Source organism: Trachemys scripta, chromosome 16 (assembly GCF_013100865.1).
Source record: "Trachemys scripta elegans isolate TJP31775 chromosome 16, CAS_Tse_1.0, whole genome shotgun sequence".
In the NCBI taxonomy this organism is placed as follows: domain Eukaryota; kingdom Metazoa; phylum Chordata; order Testudines; family Emydidae; genus Trachemys; species Trachemys scripta.
Window position 1 is genome coordinate 26,255,370 of NC_048313.1, and position 25,850 is coordinate 26,281,219.

Below are 25,850 nucleotides of genomic sequence, written 5' to 3' on the forward strand. Positions count from 1 at the left end.
TGCATCTACATCAACACCTTGAACTGCACTCGGCATCGGTTTGGAACACCCCGTGAATAAAGCACTTGGCTTTGCACTTATTGCTGATGCTCACCAGATTCTGTCAAAACGGTGACAGAGACGTAGAGCGAGTGGCCAACCAGTTCGTTCAGGTTGGCGAACCGAGCCCGCAGCATCGCTCTGGTCAGCGTTGCTTCCCCATCTCCATCTTCTATCTAGAAAGGGAGAGAGAGTTTCATGACCTCACCCACACAGTTTCCCAGGAGGCGTGAATCCCTCCCCCCCCCACACACACACACACAGCCGAGAACAAGAATTACCGAGATTCTCTTGAGAGACTGCGGGATACTCCTCTTCTCATCATCCATCTTCACCCCAAAGAGGACAAAGGCATTGCCATCTAGTTTTTTCCCATATAGGTATCTGGAGGAGATAAGGATGGATAAGAGAAGCCAGAAGAAAACCTATTGCTGAATATTATGGCCTCATGCCACCATTCTCCTCTATAGGCCCAGCTCCTTGGTTGGTCTATATCTCCCATGATCCACCATGTTAAGGAGAAGGAGACCATCATGGCTATGGTGCATTATAGGAGTTTAAGTCCAGCTAGCAAGCCCAGCCCCTGGAGAAGAATGGAAGAATGAAACACCCGAATGGCAACTCCCGTGAGGCACCGCGCCAGCATTTCTGAATCACAAGGTTTTCGGACAATTTTTTTTCCATTTTTGGGCTTTGTGTACAAAAAAAAAAAAAAAGAATTTTCCATGGAAAAAGGATGCTCTTCATGAAAAAAAAAATAATTAGTGGAGAACATTCCCAAAGTGATGCAAAATTTAGGTTTCTTTCTGCACTAAAACCGGTGGTTGATACCCCACTCAGCTGATCCCTTCCACCTGCTCACAGACCCACCTCGCAGTGATAGAAACCCTGAAGTCTTCATTGCTATCGATGTATAAAAACTTCTCAGACGGTTCCAATATGACTTCGAAACTCGGCAACACTGGAGAAATGAGAGGGGAAGAGGAGAACATTGAGTTTGTAGGAGAGGGTGGGTTGTCAGCAAAGCCAAGCCGAATGGAGAGACTGCTCCAAGATGGTATCAGGAGAATAGAGACAGACCCACTCCCTGAGCCTGGGCCCAGTGGGTGCTGGATTCTTACCGTACTCCTTAACATCAAATTGCGCACTGAAGGTCTGCTGAGGGGAGTCTTCATACTTGGCCGTGATCTTCCAGGTTCCCAGACTGCAGGAAGGAAATAAGAAGGAACACTGAATGCACTTAACACGCACATTTCGCAAGGCCCACCTGGCTCACTTGTTTCTCCAGTAATTTTATCGGGTCCTGAAGCTAAATCTGAGCCATACATGGAATTCAAGCCATCTTGAGGGAACCGCAGGGAACCTCAGACAAGTCATTTTTTGCTGCACCTAGATGTTTTCATGAACCAGAACTAGAGGTAGGGACTTTGGAACAAAACTTCAACCTTTGGCCAGCAAGGTTTGGGAAGTTTGGATCTAAACTTTGTGGCTTGTTTCTACAGTCTGCATGGACCAAAACCCTCAATCCAAACACCCTCAAACTTAAGGAAACTCCAATCCATACCAAAATCAGCCCCTCTCTCACCAGCTCACTGACATAATTTTCAGAGTAGTTGAGCATTTATAAATCCAACTGAATGGGAGGTAGGGTGCTCAGCATTTTTGAAAAACAGGGCCTAATCCTGCCCTCACATACTCTGGAATAAATCAGGAGTAATGGCAAGGAAGTCAGTGCAGCTTCATTCTGGTGTCTGCGTAGACTTGGAAGGATTAGATTTTTATCGATATGTGTCATTGATTTCACCGTGCACACGCATACCGACAAAAACACATTTCCATCGCTAATATCGAAATTTACAGATAGGCAAAGCAAGAAAAATGCGGCTTGAGAACTTACTACAGTTTGATTTAAGGCTTTATCCTTTATACCTTGTGTATTTGGCCATATGATTATCCATCAAAACTATAACAAATACAAATCAAATTATGCCAAGACTGGGTATGTGGCAGGAGAGTTTGTTTTCTCCACATCACTTGGAAATGCCTGTAGGAGATGATCTAACTGATGGGCCACACACAGTAACTAGCTCCAGATCATCTGTTTTGCTTCCCTGCCCAACTCCTGCAAAGCTCTGCTCCGTCCAGGCATAGTAACATCAGGGCAATCTACCTGATAATGTCCGGCAAGGGGTGGCTCAGGGAGAAGATGCCTGATTTCAAGGGGGCGGAGATGGGAATCTGCTTGACAATAATGGACTCAGGGGTCTGGAAAGGAAACAAATTGAGACTTTAGGGAGAAAAATGCTGTTAATTGCTCTTAACAACATCATCTGCCACGTTTACATTCCTGGGCCAGTGGAGGGTTCTCCATACTTCCAGCAATAGCACGTAACAATCTGGACTCCACTGATTGGTTGGAATTTCTTAACTAGCCAGAGATACTGTAAAAACCGACAAATCTCTCCTGACCTGGCTCAGCGAGGCCACCAAAGAACTCAAGGAAGCAGCTCGGAAGACTTAAGAGCCTCCACGGCAGAATCTTGCAGACGCCAGGCTTAACCCTGAGCTATCTGCAAACCTTGGAGCTGCCCCAAGGGCTGCGTCGCTCTGCCAACCACAGCTGCTCCCCATCGCAAGGCCCCAGCTGGTTATGCTGCTGCTCAGGGCAGAATGTCAAAGAAAGGGGAAACCGAGTCAAATAGGAACTGAAGGGACAGATGTGTTCTCTCCACTCCCAGCTGGCTGAGGTGAGGAAACCCCTGGGGATTATTGCCCAGGGATTTGCAGCTGATTTACTTTATTTTATGGACCATAAAGCCCAGTGGAAAGGGCCTTAAGAGGACTAACGCCTGGAGCTATAAGCCCTGTTCCTGCCACCTCTTTACATGTCCTTCAAAGGGCTCCTTGCAGTGCCTCCTTGTCTTCAGTCTTCCCAGACAGCCACCTGCCTGACTCTTCCCGAAGAACTCCACGCAACTTTCCTCAAGCGTTAACACCATTACAGAACCGCGGGACCTCCCCTGAGAGCTGCCTGGCTGCTGCTCCTGCAAACTTTGTAACCTCCCTAATGATTGGAGGAGAATTTGGACGCCAGAGGTTTGCAAGGAGAGACCTCAGACAATCATTTGCTTTGCTCCCGGCCGTACCATGTTGCTGCTACACGCACGGGTTCTATGCAGCCTCCTCAGTCACAATAAATTGCAGCGCGTTACCCAGACAAGTGGCTAAACCCACCTATCCCCCCCACGGGCTCACTCAGAACAGCGACCTCACCTCAAACTCCACAATCACTGTCTTAGACACCGGTTCCAGTTTGTGACCCACGGTGAAGATCCGGTAGAGGACTGAGAAAATAAAGAGAGAAGAGAGGGATGTTGTTAACTGATAGACGCCTTGGCCCAGATCCTCAAATCTACTTAGGTGTCTAAGTTTGATTGAAACCAACGGGAGTTTGGTGCCTAACTCCACGGAGGATCTGAGCCATCAGCCCCATCAGGGGTTGTTTCACGATAGCCTCTTTCTACAGTCTGAGATCTCCATGGCTTTTTTCTTTAGGGTGTTGTCTTGCATTTCTCCCCTGTCGCTACATACCAGGTGGGCGGGCTTTGTCATTGCAGGGACCTTTCTTGCTCTGAATGGGCTGGGATTAGCAGCCCCTATTTCACACAGGCTTTGGGACGGTCGTCAGATGGGGACATGTATCTCGGTACAAGATGGAGCAGAACCAGTCACTGTTATTTGAAAAGTTCCATCACCCATTCGCAATCCCATGGCCCACCCAGTCTTTCAGTATCTAACACTCAATGGGACATTCCAGCTAGGACAATGGTGAAGGGTGAAATATTGCAAATGGGTGGTGGCAGAGTCTCTGCTCCAACTGTCCTCCATCTTCAACCAGACAACAACCAAAGCAATATGAACAGGATGGACCCGCAGTCCTGCTGTAGATAGGACATGACATCAGCAGCTCCCACCCCTTCCCATTAGAAGAGACCAGGGGAAGGCAGTACCTGTAGACCCGGGTGTATAGATGGTTTTATCCGTCTGGATAAAGATGTATCCACTGTGGAAATGGACCAGTACCACTTTCTCCAGGGTTTGCTGAGGGAACGTAGCCTTGACTACAACATACTGGTTTTGTCTGGAATCTTTCTTTATGTCTTTGGTGGGAACCTGCATGAGAAGAAGAGCATGGACGAGTTCTTCCTGCTTTTACTCACCACCACAAGGGATGTTCTACGCAAAAGTTTTAATGATGCTTAAGTTATACATGGAAAGAAACCATAAGAAACCCTGGCCTTTTACTAACCCGCTCTACATGCAGTTCTTCCAGCAGCTTACACAGCTGCGAGAAGATGGTGAGTCTCCTCATTGGGGAATACCCCAGGTGGAGGGGGATCCCCAGGATGGCACAGTCAGCGTAGGTCACCACCAGTGTATCAGGCCAGACCATTTGGACAGCCCAGTACCCATTGTCCGGTCACCTCCAGTTATATGGAATGTTTGTTAACCAAAGGGCATCCCATGGGTGCCCGGCTGAAGTCAGTTCTACTGCACTGATGTGCTCCCGACTATTCCTATTGTGCTCCCCTAAAACTGTAACATCTTGTCGACCTTCCCTCTGACCCCACAACTCTCCCTTCCTGGCCAGGACTTTGGATCAACTCACAACGAGAATCCTGCTCCACCAGCGAACCCCACCCAGAAATGATGCTGTGCCCAGCACAGACTAGGGACAGGACTTGGCAAGCTCTGAGCAAGTTTCCCAGGCAGTGCACACACGAGCCATAGTGCATATGGTTATGTACCTGACCACAGAACCTCGGTGCATTGAATGAAGATGCTCCCAAGTCAGCTGAGACACAAATAATTGGCTTTGACGTGTTAACAGGAATTAAGACCAAAGTATTCACCAAAACTCTTGTGACTTTAACCATTTCATTGTCATCTTTTTTTTTTATTTGCAATGGAAAATGCCAAAAAATGAACAAAGTCATGTCATTGGCATGTTTTGTTCAGTACGGGTTCTTGTACTGCCCCCACCACCGCAGTACCTGAGTATCTCCTAGTCATGCTTTAAGCAACATAACTAATATCTGAGAGAGATAGCTCAGTGGTTTGAGCATTGGCCTGCTAAACCCAGGGTTGTGAGCTTAATTCTTGAGGTGGCCATTTACGGATCTGGGGCAAAAATCTGTCTGGGGATTGATCCTGATTTGAGCAGGGGGTTGGACTAGATACCTCCTGAGGTCCCTTCCAACCCTGATAATCTATGTTAGATCTCACTGTGATTCAGTTTATCTATTTAAGTTATTACATGGCCCTTATTAACATGTCAGTATATTATTACCCAAGGGCCTCAACTTTAATGCATGTACCCTCACAGCATGCCCCTTTCCCTCCCCCCCCACAAAATAAAGAAGTGCTATTATCTCTATTTCACAGATGGGAAAACTGAGACACAGAGCAACTAAGTGACTTACCCAAGGACTCAGAGAGAGTCTGTGACACAGCTGGACTATTGTTTTAGTCGAAACAATAGTTAAGAATAAAATTGTCAGACACATAGAAAAACATAAACTGTTGAGCAATAGTCAACATGGTTTCTGTAAAGGGAAATCGTGTCTTACTAATCTATTAGAGTTCTTTGAAGGGGTCAACAAACATGTGGACAAGGGAGATCCAGTGGACATAGTGTACTTAGATTTCCAGAAAGCCTTTGACAAGGTCCCTCACCAAAGGCTCTTAGATAAATTAAGTTGTCAAGGGATAAAAGGGAAGGTCCTTTCATGGATTGAGAACTGGTTAAAAGACCGGGAACAAAGGGTAGGAATTAATGGTAAATTCTCAGAATGGAGAAGGGTAACTAGTGGTGTTCCCCAAGGTTCAGTTCTCGGACCAATCCTATTCAATTTATTTATAAATGATCTGGAGAAAGGGGTAAACAGTGAGGTGGCAAAGTTTGCAGATGATACTAAACTGCTCAAGATAGTTAAGACCAAAGCAGACTGTGAAGAACTTCAAAAAGATCTCACAAAACTAAGTGATTGGGCAACAAAATGGCAAATGAAATGTAATGTGGATAAATGTAAAGTAATGCACATTGGAAAAAATAACCCCAACTATACATACAATGTGATGGGGGCTAATTTAGCTACAACAAGTCAGGAAAAAGATCTTGGAGTCATCGTGGATAGTTCTCTGAAGATGTCCATGCAGTGTGTAGAGGCGGTCAAAAAAGCAAACAGGATGTTAGGGATCATTAAAAAGGGGATAGAGAATAAGACTGAGAATATATTATTGCCCTTATATAAATCGATGGTATGCCCTCATCTCGAATACTGAGTACAGAGTACGATGGTCTCCTCATCTCAAAAAAGATATACTGGCACTAGAAAAGGTTCAGAAAAGGGCAACTAAAATGATTAGGGGTTTGGAACGGGTCCCATATGAGGAGAGATTAAAGAGGCTAGGACTCTTCAGCTTGGAAAAGAGGAGACTAATGCGGGATATGATAGAGGTATATAAAATCATGAGTGATGTGGAGAAAGTGGATAAGGAAAAGTTATTTACTTATTCCCATAATACAAGAACTAGGGGTCACCTAATGAAACTAATAGGCAGCAGGTTTAAAACAAATACAAGGAAGTTCTTCTTCACGCGGCGCACAGTCAACTTGTGGAACTCCTTACCTGAGGAGGTTGTGAAGGCTAGGACTATAACAGCGTTTAAAAGAGAACTGGGTAAATTCATGGTGGTTACGTCCATTAATGGCTATTAGCCAGGATGGGTAAGGAATGGTGTCCCTAGCCTCTGTCTGTCAGAGGATGGAGATGGATGGCAGGAGAGAGATCACTTGATCATTGCCTGTTAGGTCCACTCCCTCTGGGGCATGTAGCATTGGCCACTGTCGGTAGACAGGATATTGGGCTAGATGGACCTTTGGACTGACCCAGTACGGCCGTTCTTATGTTCTTATGGAAATCAAACCCAGGTCCTCTGAGTCCCAGGCTAGCACCCTAACCACTGGATCATCCTTCCTCACAACATTTTCTTCTACCTCCTAATTTGGAGCACCGAGGGCAGGAGTGGCCAACCTGTGGCTCCGGAGCCACATAAGGCTCTTCAGAAGTTAATATGCGGCTTCTTGTATAGGCACCGACTCTGGGGCAGGAGCTACAGGTGCCAACTTTCCAATGTGCCGGTGTGGGGGCTCACTGCTCATCCCCTGGCTCTGCCACAGGCCCTGCCTCCACCCCACCCCTTCCCGCCCCCTCCCCTGAGCGTGCCATGCCCTCACTCTTCTCCCTCCCCCCCAGAGCCCCCTGCATGCCACGAAACAGCTGATGGGGAGTTTTACCCACCTTTATTATGGCTGTGCCCATCATCCCATTCGCAGAGTTGAGGTTGGTTTGGACCTGGTATAAGATGTTTTTCTTAAGCGGGAAGTCCTGCACAATGATTGTAACCGCAACTGGGGAATTGAGGCCATGGGCTTCCACCACGACCTTCTCTTCACTCTCCACCCGCAGGACGTTGGGCGTGATCAGGGAGTAGCTGTGAATGGCAAAAAGGTCGATGTGATTAATTCAGTCAGTATTTAAAACCCCACTGGCTGCGATTCCCACATCCCCAAGGATGTTTTATACTAAGCTTGTTACTGCGGTTTGCAATTTATTATTTGCTTTACAGCAGCATCTTGAAATCCCAACAGCGACTGAGGCACGGTACAAACACAGAGTAAGAGAGAGTTCCTGCCCTTAGGGGTATGTCTACACAGCCGCTGGGAGGCGTGACTCCCAGTTGGATAGACATAGGGCTTGTCTACACTACAGGCTTTTTCTGTCCGTGTAGATAATGCACCATCCATTCCTCCATCAACCTAGCCGCATCTACACCAGCAGTTAGGTTGGCTTAACTACAGTACTGCTTAAACCCCTGGGCAATGTAGCTAGGTTGACCTAAATGTTAAATGTAGACCAGGGCACACAGGTGCTAGCTCTGATCGAGCTGGTGCCTAAAAATTGCAGCAGGGCCACGGCCGCTGGGGCCCAAGGTGCATGAAGACAAAGTGCACTAAGGAACTGTTAGTGCACATTAACAGTGTCCTCACAGACAGTTAGTGTGCAGTGAGGGGTAGATTTCCACCTCAGTTTGTTGTGAACTAACTCTTCATGGAGACAAGCCCTTCCAAGTCCAGTTGACATTCCCCTAAATCATCTAAGCTGTCTGGAAAATCCCCCCTCAGGCAATGGAATTAAAGCAGGGTTGCAGTCTTCCCGGCGAAACGCTTGACTGATTACATCACCCACAGTGTTGTGAATTCACAAGGAAGTAGGCCTGGAGGGAAATAAAAAGTTTTTGCTAAATGTCAGCCAAGTTCTCTGTGTGTCACTCCGGTAAGAAGGGTGACAGATGATTGGACCTGAGTTTTTCATACCAGATAAAGATCACACACACACACACACACATAGGTGAAAAGTTCAGGGCTTTTGCACTCCCTGTCCCTACTGAAAATTGCTGTGAGTGGATGTGTCCCCCGGCCTCATGCTCTTCCCTTTAAGTCAGTGCTGACCCCAACGCCCTGGCATGGTGCTGGGGGTGCTGCATTGCAACCAGCTAGGTGGTGGCTGGCCCAGTAGGGGGCGCTCTCTTCCAACTCTGTGCAGATCTGCATGCCCTAGTTTGATGCTAGTGCTGTGCTGGGGGGGCAGGCCCAGTTTAACCCACATGTACTCAGTGCTCTTGCACTGAGCCCCCATCTCCGGGGGTGCCTGGCCACTCGGGCAGGGAAGTGAACAAAGCCTGCCAGATTATTTGTTTTGGCCCATCAAAGTCCAGCTTGGGGCAGGTGAGCCAATGGCGCCAGACCAGAATGGGAACAGAGGCCCCACCCCTGCCGGTGCACTATGGTGACAGCCAATGGGCCGGAGCAAGGAGCCAGGCCAGCCCCATGGGACAAGAACCACCATATGGGGTAACTGTGCTGTGAGCTCACTCTCCTATACCCTCCTAGGTCCTCCCACTCCCTAGGGGTAGGACCCAACACCCCGGCCACACACTCCCCCACCATTTCCATAGTGCATACAAGGCCCCAAAATTCTTTAATCTGGCACAGTGGGGGGCACAGCAGGGGGCGCTCTCCCCTGGCAATCAGTGCTAACCCCAGTGCCCCAGTGCGGCGCTAGGGGGCGCTGTGCTGCAGGGAGCAGGTTGGGGGGCTCAGTAGAAGGAACTAGTGCTGACCCCAGTGCCCCTTGGAGAGGATGATACTGTGTCCTGCGTTCCATCAACTCCGATCGTACGGTCTGCAGCCAGCGTGTGTGACCCTCTTACGGAGCCCTCTGGAATGTGCTGCCTTTTGCACGGCCTGACCCTGCCTAGAGAGGAGCATTAGCTGCACTGGGCAGTCCTCGAGCATGGGCCATGTTTACTGCTCATCTCCTCCGCAGGCAATACCAGGAGCATCTAAGCAGGGCGTGTGCTTGGTACCAGCCGTCCACTAGAGCGCTGTCAAAATGGACCAGGTAGCCCCTGATGTTCCTCTGAAAAATCCTAGAGACGCAGGTCAGGGTTGAGACCTGGAGTGAGCGCTGCACGGTGTCTACCAAATCTCCTCTCTCCCTCCTGGGGGAACCCTCCCCGCTCCTTTCCTGAAAGTTGGCCCAGGCTCAGAAACAGGTTTCATAAATCTCTGGAACCCTTTGGGGAAAGCTGCACCGAGGTCTGTGTGTCTGGCCTGCAGCCCACCGTGGTGCATTCCCAGTGGGGTCAAGCTGCAAAAACCAGACCCACATCTGAATGTCTGTCTATCACCCCGAAGTCTGGCGCCTGGACAGCAGCCCCTCCAGCACCATGGGGAAGATGGTGACCTGACCCAGGCTCCGTATCTGAGTTGGGTCATCCTGACACATCAATGCATCTCTCATGCAGCTTCTGGCTTCTCACTGGCTCAGCAGGCGTTTGGCCTGGCCATAGGGGGCAGCACCAAATCAAATCAAACTACCTGTTCCTGCCTCCTCCCTTTTATCACTGCCATCCCCTGGCACCAAGATCCCTTCCCAGCTTTAGAGCCAAGCATATGGGCTATTGGGCTGGCTCTTGGCTGTTCATCTGGCCACCCCAGCACAGACATGAACAGGCCGGGAGGCGGTAACCATGCCAGACAGCCAATCAGTCAGAGGGACAAGAGAAGCTTAGCCCCAGGGTCACGCTCAAAGCACTCGCCAGACATAGATCTTGCAGTACTTTACAGAGGTAGGTAAGTGTCACGATCCCCCTTTCACAGATGAGGGAGAGGCCGGCAAAGAAAAGGTCACACAGCTAGTCAGTGATTCAGCTGGGAATAGAGCCCAGCAGTTTTGACTCCTAGTCACACCACCCGGCTCTAACCACTAGACATCATTCACCTCCTAGAACCCAGGTGTCTCCCGGATATCCTCCTTGTGAGAGCGTCAGGTAGAACCAAAGTGCTCTGACTCCCATTCCCATGTTCTCATCCCCGAGGCACATTCCCTCCAACAGCTGGAAATAGAACCCAGGAGTCCTGACTCCCAGTGCAGTGCCCAAGCTGTGGACCACTGTGCTTCGGACGCCCACCAGCCCCTTGGAAGTGAACTGGGTTCGGGTCTGCCTCATGCACCATCAGCAATCCCCTTAGCCAGTGGAGTTACTCCAGTGTCAGTGGAGTCACTCCAGATTTGAACCAGTATACACTGAAAATAGAATTTAGCCCCCCTGGGGGGTCTTGCGGACATAGACACTGAGCAAGGAGTTCAAGATGTGGCCCTGTAGAACCTGATTCTGGTCTCTTCTAGGGCCTGATCCAAAGCCCACTGAAGTCAAGGGAAAGACAACCCCACTGATTTCAGTGCATTTCAGGGGGGTACAACCCCATTGTTTTCTATAGAGTTACTCCCAGTCTATACCTGGTTCATTTAGACCAAGTGAGGCTCAAAATCCAGTTTATTCTTTAAAAAAAATTCCATCCTCCAAACCCCCAAATTAGCCTCGGAACTGAGCGAGGGAGAAGAGGGTTGGACCAGGTGAGGAAGAGAATTTCTGCAGCCTGTTCCCACTCCACACACAGTAGCAGAGAAGAGAGAAAAATTGAGCTTGGTTTCCATTGGCAGCCATGTAACGAACCCAGGTTAATATCCTCATCACCGTGGCAGAAGCGCGGGGTACTTACAGTTGGCTGTGAGAAACAGCCGGGAAGTAGAAAGCAAACACGGCCACCAGGCAGAGAGCAGAGCCCCCCATGGTGAGGACAGGAGGGTCAGGAGAAGTAGCTCCTTCTGGGCTATTTATCCTCAGAGTTGCCTGTAAGCTGAGCCCTCGTGCAAACAGCTGGGCGGGTTAGTCAGTGAGGGGGAGGAGTCCAGGAAACCTGAAAAGTTCAGAACAAAAGATGTTTTCTTCACTCCATTGACACAAGAGTTTATTTGTCTTTCCAAGTGGGGGAGTTGGAATTAGGGACCTGAGGTTGTGGTTGTGTTTACTCCACACCAAGGTGCTGGCCACAGATCAGAATGGTGGGGCACTGACAATACCGCAGTTCAGGCCTAGCATGGAGAAGGGGGCTGGAAGTCAGGACTCCCGGGTTCTGCTCCCAGCTGTGAATGAGAAATAGGATCAAGTGGGTTAAAGCAGGGGTGGACTGGGAGTCAGGACAATTGGGTGGGATCTACTGGGTTACAACGAGGAGGCAGGCTGAGAATCAGGAGTCCTGGGTTCTGTTCCTGCATCTGCCTTTTGACTCTGTTTTACCTTGGGCAAGTCCTGGGATGTTTCAGTAGAGAAAGCGGTCCCAGTCGTGAAGGGAGCCCCGGAAGGGTGGATCTCTCTGTCTATCCCACTCACTTGGGTTGTAAAACCTTTGGGGCAGAAACTGTCTCTTAGGCCAGGACTCTGCTACACTCTATTAGGGAATCTACGCTGCTGGTAGCTATGGTGGGACCAGCATGTTCGACCACCCATCATCTACACCTGCTCTGTATGTTTGCACAGCACCTAGCACAAAGAAGGCCTTTGGGTGCTACTGCCAGGTAACATAAAACTGATTAAAGGAAATAATAATGTGAAATTAGCCTGCGGAACCTATTGCCACATGATAGTCCTGCTTCAGGGCATAAGGCAACGGGTGTTAAGAGGATATGTCCCCTCCCCACGCAGGCTATAATTGTCCATAGTAGAGTTTCTTGCACCTGGCTCTGAAATGTCTGGTAATGGCCATGGTTGGCGATGACCCTATGATCTGATCCGGTGTGGCAGTTCCTGTGCCCCTAAACAATACATCATGGTTGGCATCTTCACAGCCATGTAGGAGATTCAGACACATTTTAATGGCAGATGGGTATAAAAATCCCTTCAGTGGCTTTGAAGTTCAAAACAGCAATTTGCACAGGTACAGTTAACCTATCGCTGTTCACCTGCAATAACCCTGTAATCCAGTACCTGGCCTTTTAGAGGTTAACCTCCTTGATGAACCAGACCTTCAGATCTCTGGGCCAGATCCTCCGCTGGTATGAACCTGCCTAGCCCCACTGAGATCACTCATCTCAGAGTCTGTTTTTTCCTTCCTCTGGGTAAAAGCAAACCAGGGAAGGGTTAATGGGGGAGGGCAGGTTATCAGCTGCCTTCCAGTAACAGGTTTCTTTTCATGACAGTGGTATTTGGACAGGGCTTCAGTCTGGACAATATCCAAAGACATCCAATTGCAACATATTTACTTACGGATAAACAGCCGACTGGGCTTACCTAACAACGGGTGTCACAAGTCTGAGCAGTGACAATGCCATATGGCTAGCGGGACCAAGGAGGGCTCAATAGAATGGGAGCGGTGAAAGTAAAAGCAAAGTGGTGTCATGGCTAAGGCAGTCGCCTGGGACCCAGGAAATCTGAATTCTCTTCCAGGCTCTGCCACTGACCTGCAATGTGACCTCTAGCATTGCCTCTGGATGATGAATCTCTGGGACAGAGCCACTGCCCCTTGCTATGTATGACCAGCGCCTAGCATGCTGGGCCCTCGAGGTGCTAATGCTATATGAATAATAAATACAGAGCTGGGCAGATGCTGCCATCCCTAGCTCCATTTAAGACCCGAAGATCATATCCTCAGTTGCCATAAACGGCCCAACTTCCATTGACTTTGTTAGAGCAATGCTGGTTTGCACCAGCCGAGGCGCTGGCCTCAAATCCGTGTGTGAGCCAAACGCCCAAGACTTGAAACTACTGTAATAATCAGCCTCGCCCTTTGTTTTACAAGCAAGATTTTAATTTTTCCATCAGGGTGACAGGGAGCAAGTCGTGTTTGTGGCGTGGTATTAGGGTAAGGCCAGCTGAGATCGGGGGCCCACTGTCCTAGGCGCTGTACCTACACACAGCGAGATGCAGTCCCTGCCCCAAAGGGTTACTTTATACACTCAGGGTCAGATCACAGGCTGGCCTCAGTGGAGTTACTGTATTGAATGAGTGTTGAGTATTGAATGGAACAGATGCTCAGCTGATGTCAAGCCGTTTACCCCCACTCCCGTCAGTGAAACGACACCGATTTACACTGGCCGAGGCAATATCTGGTCCAAAACGCACAGATTTTCACGAGACCAACTGATCATCCAGTCTGACCTCCTGCAAAGCACAGGCTATTGTATTTCACTCAGTTCCCCCTGTATTGAGCCCAATAACTGGTGACCCACTAAAGCATATACCTTCCAGAAAGGTATCCGCTCTCGATTTGGGGGTGAGTATACAATAATAATCCATAATCCACACACCAGCCTTGCACATTTATTTTAGCAGGCAGGTAAAATGTCATTAGTTGTCCCATTATCAATGGGCAAGTAGATTTTGTGCTCTCATTAATGAACATTTATTATTATTTGTATCACAGCAGTGCCTAGAGGCCCCAGCTGAGATCAATGCCCCATTGTGCCAGGCGTTGCACAGTAACTTAGTGAGGGACAGGCCCTGCCCCAGCTGAGATCAGGGTCCCATTGTGCCAGGTGCTGCACGGATTCATGATGAGAGACTGTTTACAATCTGAATAAGGAAGACAGAGAAAGGCTGGACCGTGACCACTCTGCCAGGCTGTACTATACTGTAATTCTCTGACTATTCTAGGACTGGTGGGTGATGAGTGGCCCTGCAATGAAAGGGTTAATCTTGCCCTTTCTGTCCTGACGATGACTTCCCAGCAGTGGAAAGAGGATTATCAATGTAAGAACATAAGAACGGCCATACTGGGTCAGACCAATGGTCCTAGCCCAGTATCCTGTCTTCCGACAGTGGCCAACGCCAGGTGTTTCAAAGGGAATGAATAAAACAGGGCAATTATCAAGTGATCCATCCCCTGTCATCCAGTCCCAGTGTCTGGCAGTCAGAGGCTTAAGGACCCCCCAGAGCATGGTGTTGCATCCCTGACCATCTTGGCTGATAGCCATTGATGGATCTATTCTCCATGAACTTATCTAGTTCTTTTTTCGAACTCCATTATAGTTTTGGCCTTCACAACATCCCCTGGCAATGAGTTCCACAGATTAACTGCCTGATGTGTGAAGTACTTCCTTGTGGTTGTTTAAAACCTGCTGCCTATTAATTTCATCGGGTGACCCCTGGTTCTTGTGTTATGTGACGGGGTAAATAACACTTCCTTAGTCACTTTCTCTGCACCAGTCCTGATTCTACACACCTGATTCTATACTCCCTCCTTAGTCAGCTCTTTTCCAAGGTGAAGAGCCCTAGACTTTTTAATCTCTCCTCATATGGAAGCTTAATCCCTTAATCATTTTTGTTGCCCTTCTCTATACCTATTCCATTTCTAATACACCTTTTTTGAGATGGGGTGACCAGAACAGCAAGCAGATTTCAAGGGGTGTATTTCAATTTATGAAATAAAATATTTGGTTCACTTCAGCGCATACTTCTGAAAGGTCAGGAAAGGAACTCCTGAAAAATGTAGTTGGAAGTCAGGGGATTAGGTAAGAGGAGGAGCCCAGGCATTTCCCCAAAACTCTTTCTGGGCCCCATTTCACAAAGCCTGCACTCAAGTGCGCTGCTCTTCAACACATGAAAACAAAGCTCTCAGTGAGATCGGAGCGATGATGAAAAATGAAACATGAAAACACAAAAGCCAAACAGTGCGACGTGGAAAAGAGAAATAAACGTCCTAACAGTAAGTTTAGCCTGAGGCGGACCCCAGGAACTGCAGTTTAAGATCTGCACTTTATACCATTTGCCACAAGTTGCTACAGAAAAAACGTAAAAGAAATGCAGTGTGCCCGATATGGGCGATTTGCAGGATTAGCGAGCCACCTTGTAGCTGCTGCGTGAAATATCTGGGGACTGCACGCTGCTGAATTCCACCTTTCACATTGAATAATTTAATATTAGATCGATTCAGATGAACATGGCCCTGACCCTCCAACCCACAGACAACCTGCGCCTGTTATTGAACAAACACATGGTGGACTGTGATCTCGGCTGGATAAAGAACTGGGTTCAATACTCGAGCGAGGAAGGATTTATTGGGCAACAGGTCCCTGTTGCAATTTGCAAACAAGGGGGAACATGAGAAGGGGAAACCTATGGGGATTTCAGTAAAAGGCAGTGCCTTCGTATCAGGGGCTAGAAGCTATTTCTGCACTCAGAGTAAAGCTGGAAAAACCCCATTCGCTTTGCTGCATGCTGCTAATTTGCCTACCAGGTTTTTTTTTTGGGGGGGGGGGTTGCATATTGGTTTATTGGCATGCCATATCATTGTGTTTAATTGCATGCCCCTGTCACGGAGTGTGAGGGGACACAAGGCCCGGCATCCCCGGCTTCCTGCGATTGACCATGGCTCTCAGCCAGCCAGTAAAGCAGAAGGTTTATTTAGACAACAGGAACACAGTCCAAGACAGGTCTTGCAGGCACAGACAACAAGATCCCCCCCAGTTAGGTCCATCTTGGGGTCCCAGGGCACCACAGCCCCCTTGGGAGGTCAGAGCCCTGTCTGCCCCCCAGCCATTCCACCAGCCAGCTCCCAAAACTCTCCCTTCAGCGACCCCTCCCACAGCCTTTGTTCAGTTTCCCGAGCAAAGGTGTCACCTGGCCTCTAACCCCTTCCTGGGTTCTCATGTTACATGCTCAGGTATCTTCCCTCAAGGCCAGTCTCCCATCCCCCAGTGCAGACCGTCCTAGCCAACCTCCCCTGCCTTCCCAGCCAACACTCCCCACTCAGCATTCAAAGACCACATTAAGAACAGTCCCAGTTCATCACAGCCCCATTATTTGCAGATCAGATTATTTGAATGCCAGTTTGCTAGCATCTGGACACTGTCTTAGCTGCGTCAGCTGGGAAACACACATTCTTGTGCGTCTTGATAGTGCTTTAGGGAAGTAATATTGCAAGCTTCTCCCCATACTGTATTTAGCCTCCATGCTTTGGATCCAGCCCTGTAAGGTAGGGAGCGCCTTCCACCTGGTGAGATTCCACCATGGGACCTGTGAGCCAAACACAACATCTCCTGCTACTTGGTCTCACCTTAGCAATGCGTCATGAGCAAGCGATTGTAGTAGTCCTGGGGGTCAGCCACTAGAGAGTGACAGGACCACACCCGCTATCAGGGCCGGCTCCAGGCACCAGCTAAGGAAGCAGGTGCTCGGGGCGGCCAATACCAAGGGGCGGCACTCCGGCCGCTCTTGGGGCAGCACGGCCGGGCCTTCGGCAGCGGGTCCCTCGGTCCCTCTCTGAACGAAGGACCCACCGCCGAAGAGTGGAGCAGCGCGATCGTGCTGCTGTTGCTTTTTTCTTTTTTCCCGCTTGGGGCGGCAGAAAACCTGCAGCCGGCCCTGCCCGCTATACAAGTGTGTTGCATCCTTATTTGTGAGATTGCAGTGGACTGAGAAGGGAATTGACAGCCAGGAGTTCCCCTGATCCTGTCTTCATGTGACTAGTGGCTTAATACCAATTGGTAGGAACTTAGGAGTCTGCTTATTCCCCTGTCTTCCTCCCAGGGCAGTGACTGTGTTTGTAAAGGGCACTGAACATGCAAAGTGTCTTCCGAGCTACGTAGGTGAAAAGTAAATGAGGAACCACTCCAAATCAAGAGCCGGGGTTAGAACCCAGGAGTCCTGACTCTTCATTTCCCTATTTTAATCACTAGACCCCATTTTCCTCCCTGTGGTGGGGCTAGAACCCAGCCGTCCTGAGTCCCAGTATACACACAGCTCTAACCACTAGACCCAACTCCCCTGCCAGAGCTGGAACAGAACCCAGGAATCCTGACACCCAGCCCTTTTAACATACAGAAGAGTCTTTGTTTTGTTGCTCTTTGCCAGGCAACTGCTGAGTTTTCTTTTCCTGAGGTTTCTTAAGAGGCCGGCATGCCCCACACCTCACGTCCACAGAGATTACAAGGAAATTCCAACCTGTTGCTACACTGGAAGGTACAAGGCACTTCCCCCACTCTCCCCCAGATACCCTCCCATTCCTGAATCCACGTCAGCTCTGGCGTTGCCAGTTCCTGTCAACCCCGCACAATCTTTGATTTCTTCACTGTTTACCCAGGATTGATGGGAAATAGAGGAATTTTAACTCTCAAACGTATTCAGAGATTTCTCCAAATCTGAGGTTCATCGCTTTGGTGAGGAGGATTCTGGGAACCTGTGACCAGGTGGCACCCCCAGCCTGTCCAAACACATTACTCACGGCCAATTGCACTCTCTTCCTGGAAGTTGGCTTTATTAGCAAACTAATAACCAGATACCAGGCTTCCCAGGCCAGCTTCCTTTCCCCAGGGTTGGCTGTTTCTCAGGTTCCCCGGTAGGATCGCTGTGTCCTGGGCCGCGCAGACAATGGGCTCTGCGGACGCTGAGCCCCTGTGAAACTCAGGCCTTCATAGCTCACACTGGGCACCCCCAAAAACGGAGGCATTCAGAATTAAAGGCTGCTTTTGCTATTTTGGTTCTGAGCATCTTGGCTAATATCACACAGCAAGCCCATGACAGGAACAGAACCAGGTGTCCTGCCCCGCCCCCTTCTTCTCTAACCATTAAACCATACTCCCGTAGCGAGGAGTAGAACCCAGAGCCCTGACTACTCATCCTCTTCTTTAACCCATAGATCACAGTCCCCTCTCTAAGCTAGGAATAGAACCCAGAAGTCCTGACCCTCAGTTCCCTTCTCTAACCATTAGATAACCCTCCCCTCCCTCAGCTAGGAATAGACCACAGGCCAGTTCTGCCCACTCAATCCCACTCTCCCCCACCCGGAGCTGGAAATAGAACCCAGGAGTCCTGACTCCTTAGTTTTGTGTCTTAACCACAAGATCATCTTTCTTCCCCTTCCTGGTACTTCCTTGATGTAGAAGGTAAACAAGACCTTATGGCACAGACAGGTTTCTCTTGGCAAGTACGATCTCTGTGGATTGTACAGAGCACAATTGTCCCACCCTGCCTCTGTCCCAGCCTCTCTAAGCCCTGACTCTGCTCCCTCCCCCTCACTGCATTGCCAGGGAACGGGCAGGACGTGCAGGTTGTTGAGGGAGTTGTCGTTTGGCTGAATGTCATTAGAAAGGTTCATTTCCCCTCCAAATGTCTGAAAGTCATTCCGGAATGGGGGGGGGGGGGGGGGTGTTCCAGACCTCCCAACAGCCCTGGGGTTCATGGGACTGTCCCACTTTCACACCCCCCAACCCCCCTGCCCTGGTTGGAGTGAACATTTCCTGCACTCTGGGTCGCCCAGAGGGGAGGGACGAAAGGGGCTGTTTGCCTTGGGCCCCCAGTTTGAGGCACTGCGACCTGGTGCACGGGTTTGCAGTGCCGCGCAGGTTTGGCTTCCCCGCCCCTCTGACGCCACCTACGGAGGGGCGGGCGAGCCAAACCTGAGTGGCGCTGCGTCCTGCTTTAACCACCTGAAATGTTGGGGGTGGGGGGGGAGTTCTCTGTGCAATACCTAGATAAAACGTGCCCGCACTACAAAACCACAGGCACAAGTAGGCAGTGAAATGGACCAGAGAGCTGAAATTGCCCATCCTGCCAATAGAGGGCCTAGATTAGGGGTGGAGGCACATTGCCCAGGGACGTCCTGTACCCCTGGATATAAATAGAGACCATCAATCCATTGGTCTAGTACCTTCCCCCAGCATGAAATTCACTAAAATCATCCTCTTAAAGTAGCCTCTTCTGCTTCCTGACTGAGCGGCAGGGACGCTAACCCACCCCACCTCCCCTGTCCTGAGATCAAGTTAGTGCTGGGGGTCTGGGAGCTTCTGCAATTATATATTAACCACTGCCCGGGGGTTAGCTCACAACAGAAGAGGCATCCGAACGAAAAGCAGATGTTTCTGGGAGAAGAGGCGTCTTCTGGTGCCATGGGAGGATCTGCTGTCTACCTGCTGGCTGTGTTTGCATTCAGCTTGTCAGCCCTGTCTCACGGCCAGCCGCTGTAAGTAACCTGGGGATTCTGAAGCAATGATCAGTGGAGAGCACAGTGTATGTGTGGGAATGGGGGTTTTCCCTGAAGAGACCCTGGCCAAGATTCACAATAGGGAGTTGGGGCGCTGCAGTTTTTAGGCTCCCAACTTGACATGCTTTCGAGGCCTGATTTTCAGAGGAGCAGGTGATCTATAACCCAAGACCCCTTATAAAGGTGCTGAAAACTCAAGGGCCCCAAATGACTAGCCACTGCTGAAAAGCCTTCAAAAGACAAGTCAGGCCCCCAAAATCATGGGATTGGTTGGACACCCATAAGATTTTTATAAAAACAACAAACTGGAGGTTCTTTTCATTTATCTTTGGGTTTCTGAGCCTCTTAGGGTCATGCTCAGGCCACGTTTTCAAGCTTTCATCCCCGATCAGCAGTGCTAGAAACTTCCATTTGATGTCAACAAAAGCCGAGATCCTCACACATTCACAGGACTCTGGGAAGCTGGAGCTTCAAGGCAAACACCAAATCTTCCGAGCCGTGCAGTCAAATCATGAGAGTTGGCAACACTGGCTGCATGCTGTCAGTTTTGACTCTGCATGTGGGATGGGGCTGGCCTGTGAAGGGCTAGAGACCTGGGGCCAGTCAACCCTAATTACTAAGGTGGCTTACCTGATTTCCCTGCAAAGAGCTTAGAGCAGCGGTAATGTGGAGAGAGGGGAATTTCTAGGGAGAAGGAACCTTTTCTCCTATTTAATGTTAATCCTACTTCAGTGGGATCAGCTCTGTCGGCTTCAGTCTCAAGTTCAACAGAGTTATCTCTGTTTGTTCTGGATCTAGAGTTCATAGGAACACGTGAAACCACAGGCAAATAACACCGACAATTACAAGAGCGTCTATCTTTTAGTAGTTTTATTAAAGTTATCAACAAAGTTATAAATGTCACAGCATATACAATTCCAAGAGATAAGTACCATGTACCAGTTATACCTACCGACATACTCACATCCTCCTAGATGGTGTTAGGGTCTGTTAGCCGGCTCATGTATTGATCAATACGGGAGTGGTTCCTGTGGGAGTTTCCCATAGGAAGCTCAATTTTCCACTCTAGGCATCCCCAACCCACTCTTTCTTATTGGCCTGTGTCTTCTGGAAACACAAGAGACCCCAAATTCTATAGGCTGTGTAGGTTCTCATTAAAGTTGGTGTACCACCTTTATCTTGTGGTTAAGGCATGTGTTAGAGACAATATCTGTTGTTACAGCATTTATTATTTAATTTTAAGACCTTATACTTTCCCAATATTACCAGTTGGTACCTCTTTCCCATAAGTTTTTGGGTTATTTCTCGGTCATGGACTTTCGCCATCATTTCTTGTCTCCAAGGCCTAAAATAGCTAAAGTCTTGCGGGCCTCACTCTACAGGTTCTTGCGTTTCAGCTTGTCTTACTCATGTCTACTACATAGTTCCTCTAAATACTGATCAATCTTATGCTTTTATAGTCCTACAAATCAACTGTGGTGAAAATACAATGAATATATGTACTATAACTAACTGTCAGGGTGGTTAAATACTGGAATAAATTGCCTAGGGAGGTTGTGGAATCTCCATCTCTGGAGATATTTAAGAGTAGGTTAGATAAATGTCTATCAGGGATGGTCTAGACAGTATTTGGTCCTGCCATGCGGGCAGGGGACTGGACTCGATGACCTCTTGAGGTCCCTTCCAGTCCTAGAATCTATGAATCTATGAATAACATACTGATTAATCATAACATCACACAATAAATGGAAACGGAACTAAAATCATTGGCTACAGAGACTAGGACAGAGACTGCAGGGTGTGAGTAGACTCCAATGGAAGCAGCTGTCTGGGGGTGACCTGATAAAGAGGGGCGCATGGATGCACTTGAGGAAGGACTGGCAAACTTTATTTAGAAATACTTGTTAATTTAATAAACCCAAACCTGAGACGGGCTGTGAAAGGGCTTGTGTGTTATTGCCCAAGCCCCTCGAAAGGGGGAAACTGAGGCAGGGGGCTGCTTGCTGGACTGGCTTGAGGCCATGGGGGAGTGCATGGGAGGAGGCCGCCCCACAACAGGGCTGTTGCAATGGGACAGTTCTAAGCACTGAATGTTTGCAAGGTGGAAAGAAGGTGACCAGAGTTTAGTGTCTGGGGGATGCAGCACCAGCTGCCCCTAACTTACCCCTGAAATTGACAGGAAATTCAAAGCCAAAGCTGAAGCCGAGGTAAACAGCCCTAATACTCAGGCCTTGATTTTGCAAACACTCATGTGCTTAACTTTCTAACTCTGACCTGTCCCTCCCCCAGGCTTACATTGCTCCCTGGGGCAGGGACTGTCTCTTTGTTATACGGGTGTACAGCACCTACAACCAGGTACCCCCATTTTTGATCGGGGCCTGTAGGTGCTCCTGTGATACACAAAATAAATAATCAGACTGTAAGATCTTTGGAACAGGGACTTTTTGGTTTTTGTTCGTACAGCGCCTAGCACAATGAAGGGGGGCAGCTCTTATGTGCCACTGTAATATACCTAATACATAATCTGAATTTGCAGATTGCTGCAATGTGACGCTGGCTTCTCCCGTTTGGAAAAAAAGAAAGAAGATACATTGCAGCCCCTTTCTTGCCTGTGAACGTAACTAAAACAGCTCTGCCAAACAGGCTAGACATAAAAATACAGACACAAAGAATGAGCAAGAAAAGCAAAACATATAGGCCAAAAAAAATTATAAAAACACAAGAGGTGCAAATTGACTGATTTATTTGCATAATCAAGGCAGGAGACAAAGGTCTCCTGGGTTCTGCTCCTGAGTGTGGTAAGGTACATGGGAAGTCTATTGGTTGAAACAGGGAACTAGAGGTCAGGACTTTTGGGTTCTCTTCTCATAACAGCAAGGGAATATTGTCCAGCATTTAGAGCAGAGAACCCAGGAGTCCTAGCTCCTAGCCTGATTCTCAGAACAGCATGGGAATATTTTCCAGAGTTTAGAGCACAACAACCAGGAATCAGGACTCCTGGGTTTTAACACGCTTAATTCTATCACTGCCCTGTTGTGGGTGAGTCACATGAGCATTCAGTGCCTCAGTTTACCCACCTGGTGGGGTCTGGGTTCAGGGTCTTGGCTGCCCCCCACGGTGGGGGTCAGGGGTCCCCACGCAGCAGGGTCTGGGGTGGGGATCCCTGCCCCATGCCCAGCTCTCCACTCCTGGCCCCACTCTGTGGTGGGGTCTCTGGGTGGAGGACACTGAGCATAGGGGTTTGTGGGGGGCACTGTAGTTCTCAACCTGTGGCCCAGGTAACACTTTGTGGGCTGCATATGTGGCCCACAATGATAAATAGGTTGAGAACCACTCACTTCCTATAGAAACCTGCTAGTGCTTGGAGGTCTCCTATCCAACGTCTGACCACCAGGCCCCAGCTGCTTACCTTCCGATAGCGGCAAAGATCACTGCTCAAGGTAGCCCAAGCCAAAGGCAACCCAGGTGCAGAGAGATGGAGTTTGGCTGACTTTGCTCTACCATCTCATCCCTTCCCTTACCAGATGCACGTTGATCACCCCAAGCGTCCTGCGTGTGGAGAGCGAAGAGATGGTGATTGTGGAAGCTCATGGCCACCATAGCCCGATGGAGGCGAGGATCACCGTGTACGACTTCCCACAGAAGAAGGGTGCCTTGGTTTCAACCACAGTCAGCCTGAACCCTGGGAACGGCATGATGAACTCTGCCAAAATTAAGGTGGGGCTGTGGGAGGCTATGCTTATCTAGGGGGGGAGGGACCCTGACCTCTGTCTTATAAGATGGTAAATCAGAAGAGAACTGGATGGTTTGAGGGACAGGTCATGGCGTACCAAGCCTTTCCCCCTTAAAACCGGGGGGAACATTTTCCAAAGCACCGAAGTGACTTAGGTGAGGGGAAGGACAGATTGGCTCATGGTGGAGACTGCTCAAGGTAGCCCAAGCCAAAGGCAACCCAGGTGCAGAGAGATGGAGTATCTGTAAGGGCACTGGTATAAGTCAGTGAGTACAGCAGTGACTTCCCAGTTCTACCAATGGCTTTAAAATCTCAGTAGCTGAGCGTTAGGGTCATAATGAAAGATCTTCTCCCATGATATAACGATGCTCCAGGTTCCTGCTCAGCTACTGCCAAAGGACGCCCAGAAGAAGGAATATGTCTACATCGAAGCCAAGAGCAGCCTGTTCACCTTAGAGAAGGTGGTTCTGCTTTCATTCCACAGCGGCTACATCTTCATCCAGACGGATAAGACCATCTACACGCCTGGGTCTACGGGTCAGTTCTTGGCTGGGGCTTTTCTTCTATCTTTATGTCAACATCTACACACATGGGTCAACATTTTCAGAAGTGGCTGCGAATTATGAGCACCTCCGTTTATGGGGTTCCTACCCCCCCCCTCCCTCCGCAAGTGCCTGATTTTCAGAGGGACTGAATTCGGTGGGGTGGGTGAAGAATGCACAACAAGAAGCCAGAGGAACTAAGCCACATATTCGGGAGTGTCATCTGATCTGTGAACTAACTATATTCATATATACAGACATCTCGCATTTAGAGAGGACTGCCGTAACAGCAAATAACATGTAAACAAAGACAGAAATTGGCCCTTAGAATTGTAGCGCCAAATCAAAGCCTTTTAAGATTCTTTTTTCAGAATAAGGCCCACACGTTTTTTAACAGTGCGGGTGATTAACTATTGGAAGTGGTAGATTCTCCATCTCTTGATGTCTTCAGATAGGGTTACCATATTTCAAGTTCCCAAATAGAGGACACTGTTGGGGGGGGGGGGGGGGGGAGGGCCAGGGGGGGGGGGGGGGGGATTATTGCAGGCATTGCTCTCTGGCTGCTCACCTCTGAAGGCAGCGATGCCGTCAGCAGCAGCACAGAAGTAAGTGGGACAAGATCATACCAGGCCACCCTTACGTCTGCTCTGCCTTCACAGCTGGGCGCCCAGTCAGCAGCTGCTGGTGCTGAAAATGCTCTAACGATTTGGAACTGAGGAAATCTGGCTCCTCCATTCCCCGCGCCCCCTTCCCCGTCAAGGTCAGGTGTTCTCTGTCCACCTCTCGAAATACACCCAGTTACACCTCAGTGTTAGCACTGAGCAGCGGTAAATGTAATGGGGTGAGGGTCGTGTGGCGAAACTCTGGACTGGGCGATCACAGTGGTCCCTTCTAGCCTTAACATCTAATAGATGTAGTCGCTAGTTCCTGGGCTAGGTCCCACTATTGCCCCAATTGCCCCCGCCCGTGCCGATTGACTGCCCCATCTTTCTCTTTCTGTAGTGAGGTACCGGCTTTTCACTGTGGGTCACATGTTGGACCCCATCTTGAAGGTGGTATCTGTGGAGCTCATGGTAAGATGCTTTCTGTTTATCCAGCTTTCCTCCTCTGCAGATCTCTCTGCTTCACTTCCTTTCATGGACCAGCAAGCCTAGAGGCCAGGAGATTGCGCTAACCGCTTGTCACGGGGGGTGGCTGGCCCTTTAAGAGGAGTTAGACCCAGTCCTGCCTGTGACTAACCAGCTGTCTCTCAGCTGATACCCTGAGGCCCTGTATCAGGTGACAGCTTGACCATCTTCTGGTCCAATAGAAGCCAGCAAGTAATTCAGTTGAGAGAGAGGACTCTGGGCTGTGTCAGGAGACCCTGGATCAGAGAAGGGACCCAGAACTGGGCTCGCTGCATCCCAGCGAGGTGAAAAACCAGGCTGGGGGTAGCTGCTGTAGAGGCAGTGGGAGGGGACAGGTACCTGTTCTGGTTGGCATTGAACTGTGGATGAAATGTAAACGTGTCCCTGGGAAAAGGGACTGAAATACCTGGGCTGGAGGGAGCTTCCTGGATGTAGCTAGCTGGTGAGTTGGCCTGGTCCGTGACTGGGGCTCCTAGGCACTACAGTAATACACCTAATAAATAATGTACAGCACCTTGCACGGTGATTTCAGACTGATTCTTTCTGGTGCTTGGTTTCAGAATCCAGATGGGATTATTGTAGAGAAGAATACGGTGTCCTCGATGGACCAAGGCGGCATCATCTCCAGGAGCTACAAGATCCCTGATATCGTGAAGTAAGCTGTAACAACCAGGGGAAGGTGGTTATAATAGGATCTGCATATGTGAGCCTCTACTTCCTGATCTACACAGATCAGCTTTCCTAGCCAAGGCTGTAGCAGGCACCTCAATCTCTGTATGGGCCTTCACCACCACTAGAGGGGGACAGAGTACCACACAGAGTGGGCGTGGCTTAGACCCTAAGAGGGTGTGGCTTACGCACATCAATGTTCCAATGTGTTTTTGTTACACTGCGCCACCAAATTTTCTATACAATAATCGCCCATTTTTTACTTCTGTCTCCCAAGGGTTTTTTTGTTTTTT

At 49.2% G+C, this 25,850-nt stretch overlaps 2 protein-coding genes across 3 annotated transcripts in view; one reads left to right on the plus strand and one right to left on the minus strand.

Moving 5' to 3' along the window:
* The window catches only part of LOC117889181 (complement C3-like), a gene marked incomplete in the record, with an annotated part of 215,325 nt that extends 203,944 nt beyond the window's left edge, over positions 1–11,381 (minus strand). The window contains 9 exon segments of the mRNA XM_034793066.1: positions 95–215; positions 321–423; positions 910–1,000; positions 1,161–1,243; positions 2,210–2,304; positions 3,313–3,383; positions 4,050–4,212; positions 7,404–7,596; positions 11,231–11,381. Coding sequence (XP_034648957.1) covers positions 95–215; positions 321–423; positions 910–1,000; positions 1,161–1,243; positions 2,210–2,304; positions 3,313–3,383; positions 4,050–4,212; positions 7,404–7,596; positions 11,231–11,301 — 991 coding nt within the window.
* A 7,645-nt stretch (positions 11,382–19,026) lies between these two features.
* LOC117889179 (A.superbus venom factor 1-like) overlaps positions 19,027–25,850 on the plus strand; it is a 42,940-nt gene continuing 36,116 nt past the window's right edge. For both annotated transcript variants that reach the window (XM_034793063.1, XM_034793064.1), the window contains exons 1-5: positions 19,027–19,465; positions 23,011–23,203; positions 23,594–23,756; positions 24,764–24,834; positions 25,449–25,543. In XM_034793063.1, the coding sequence (XP_034648954.1) occupies positions 19,359–19,465; positions 23,011–23,203; positions 23,594–23,756; positions 24,764–24,834; positions 25,449–25,543 (629 nt within the window). In that variant the 5' untranslated portion in view covers positions 19,027–19,358. The remainder of the gene's footprint in view (positions 19,466–23,010; positions 23,204–23,593; positions 23,757–24,763; positions 24,835–25,448; positions 25,544–25,850) is intronic.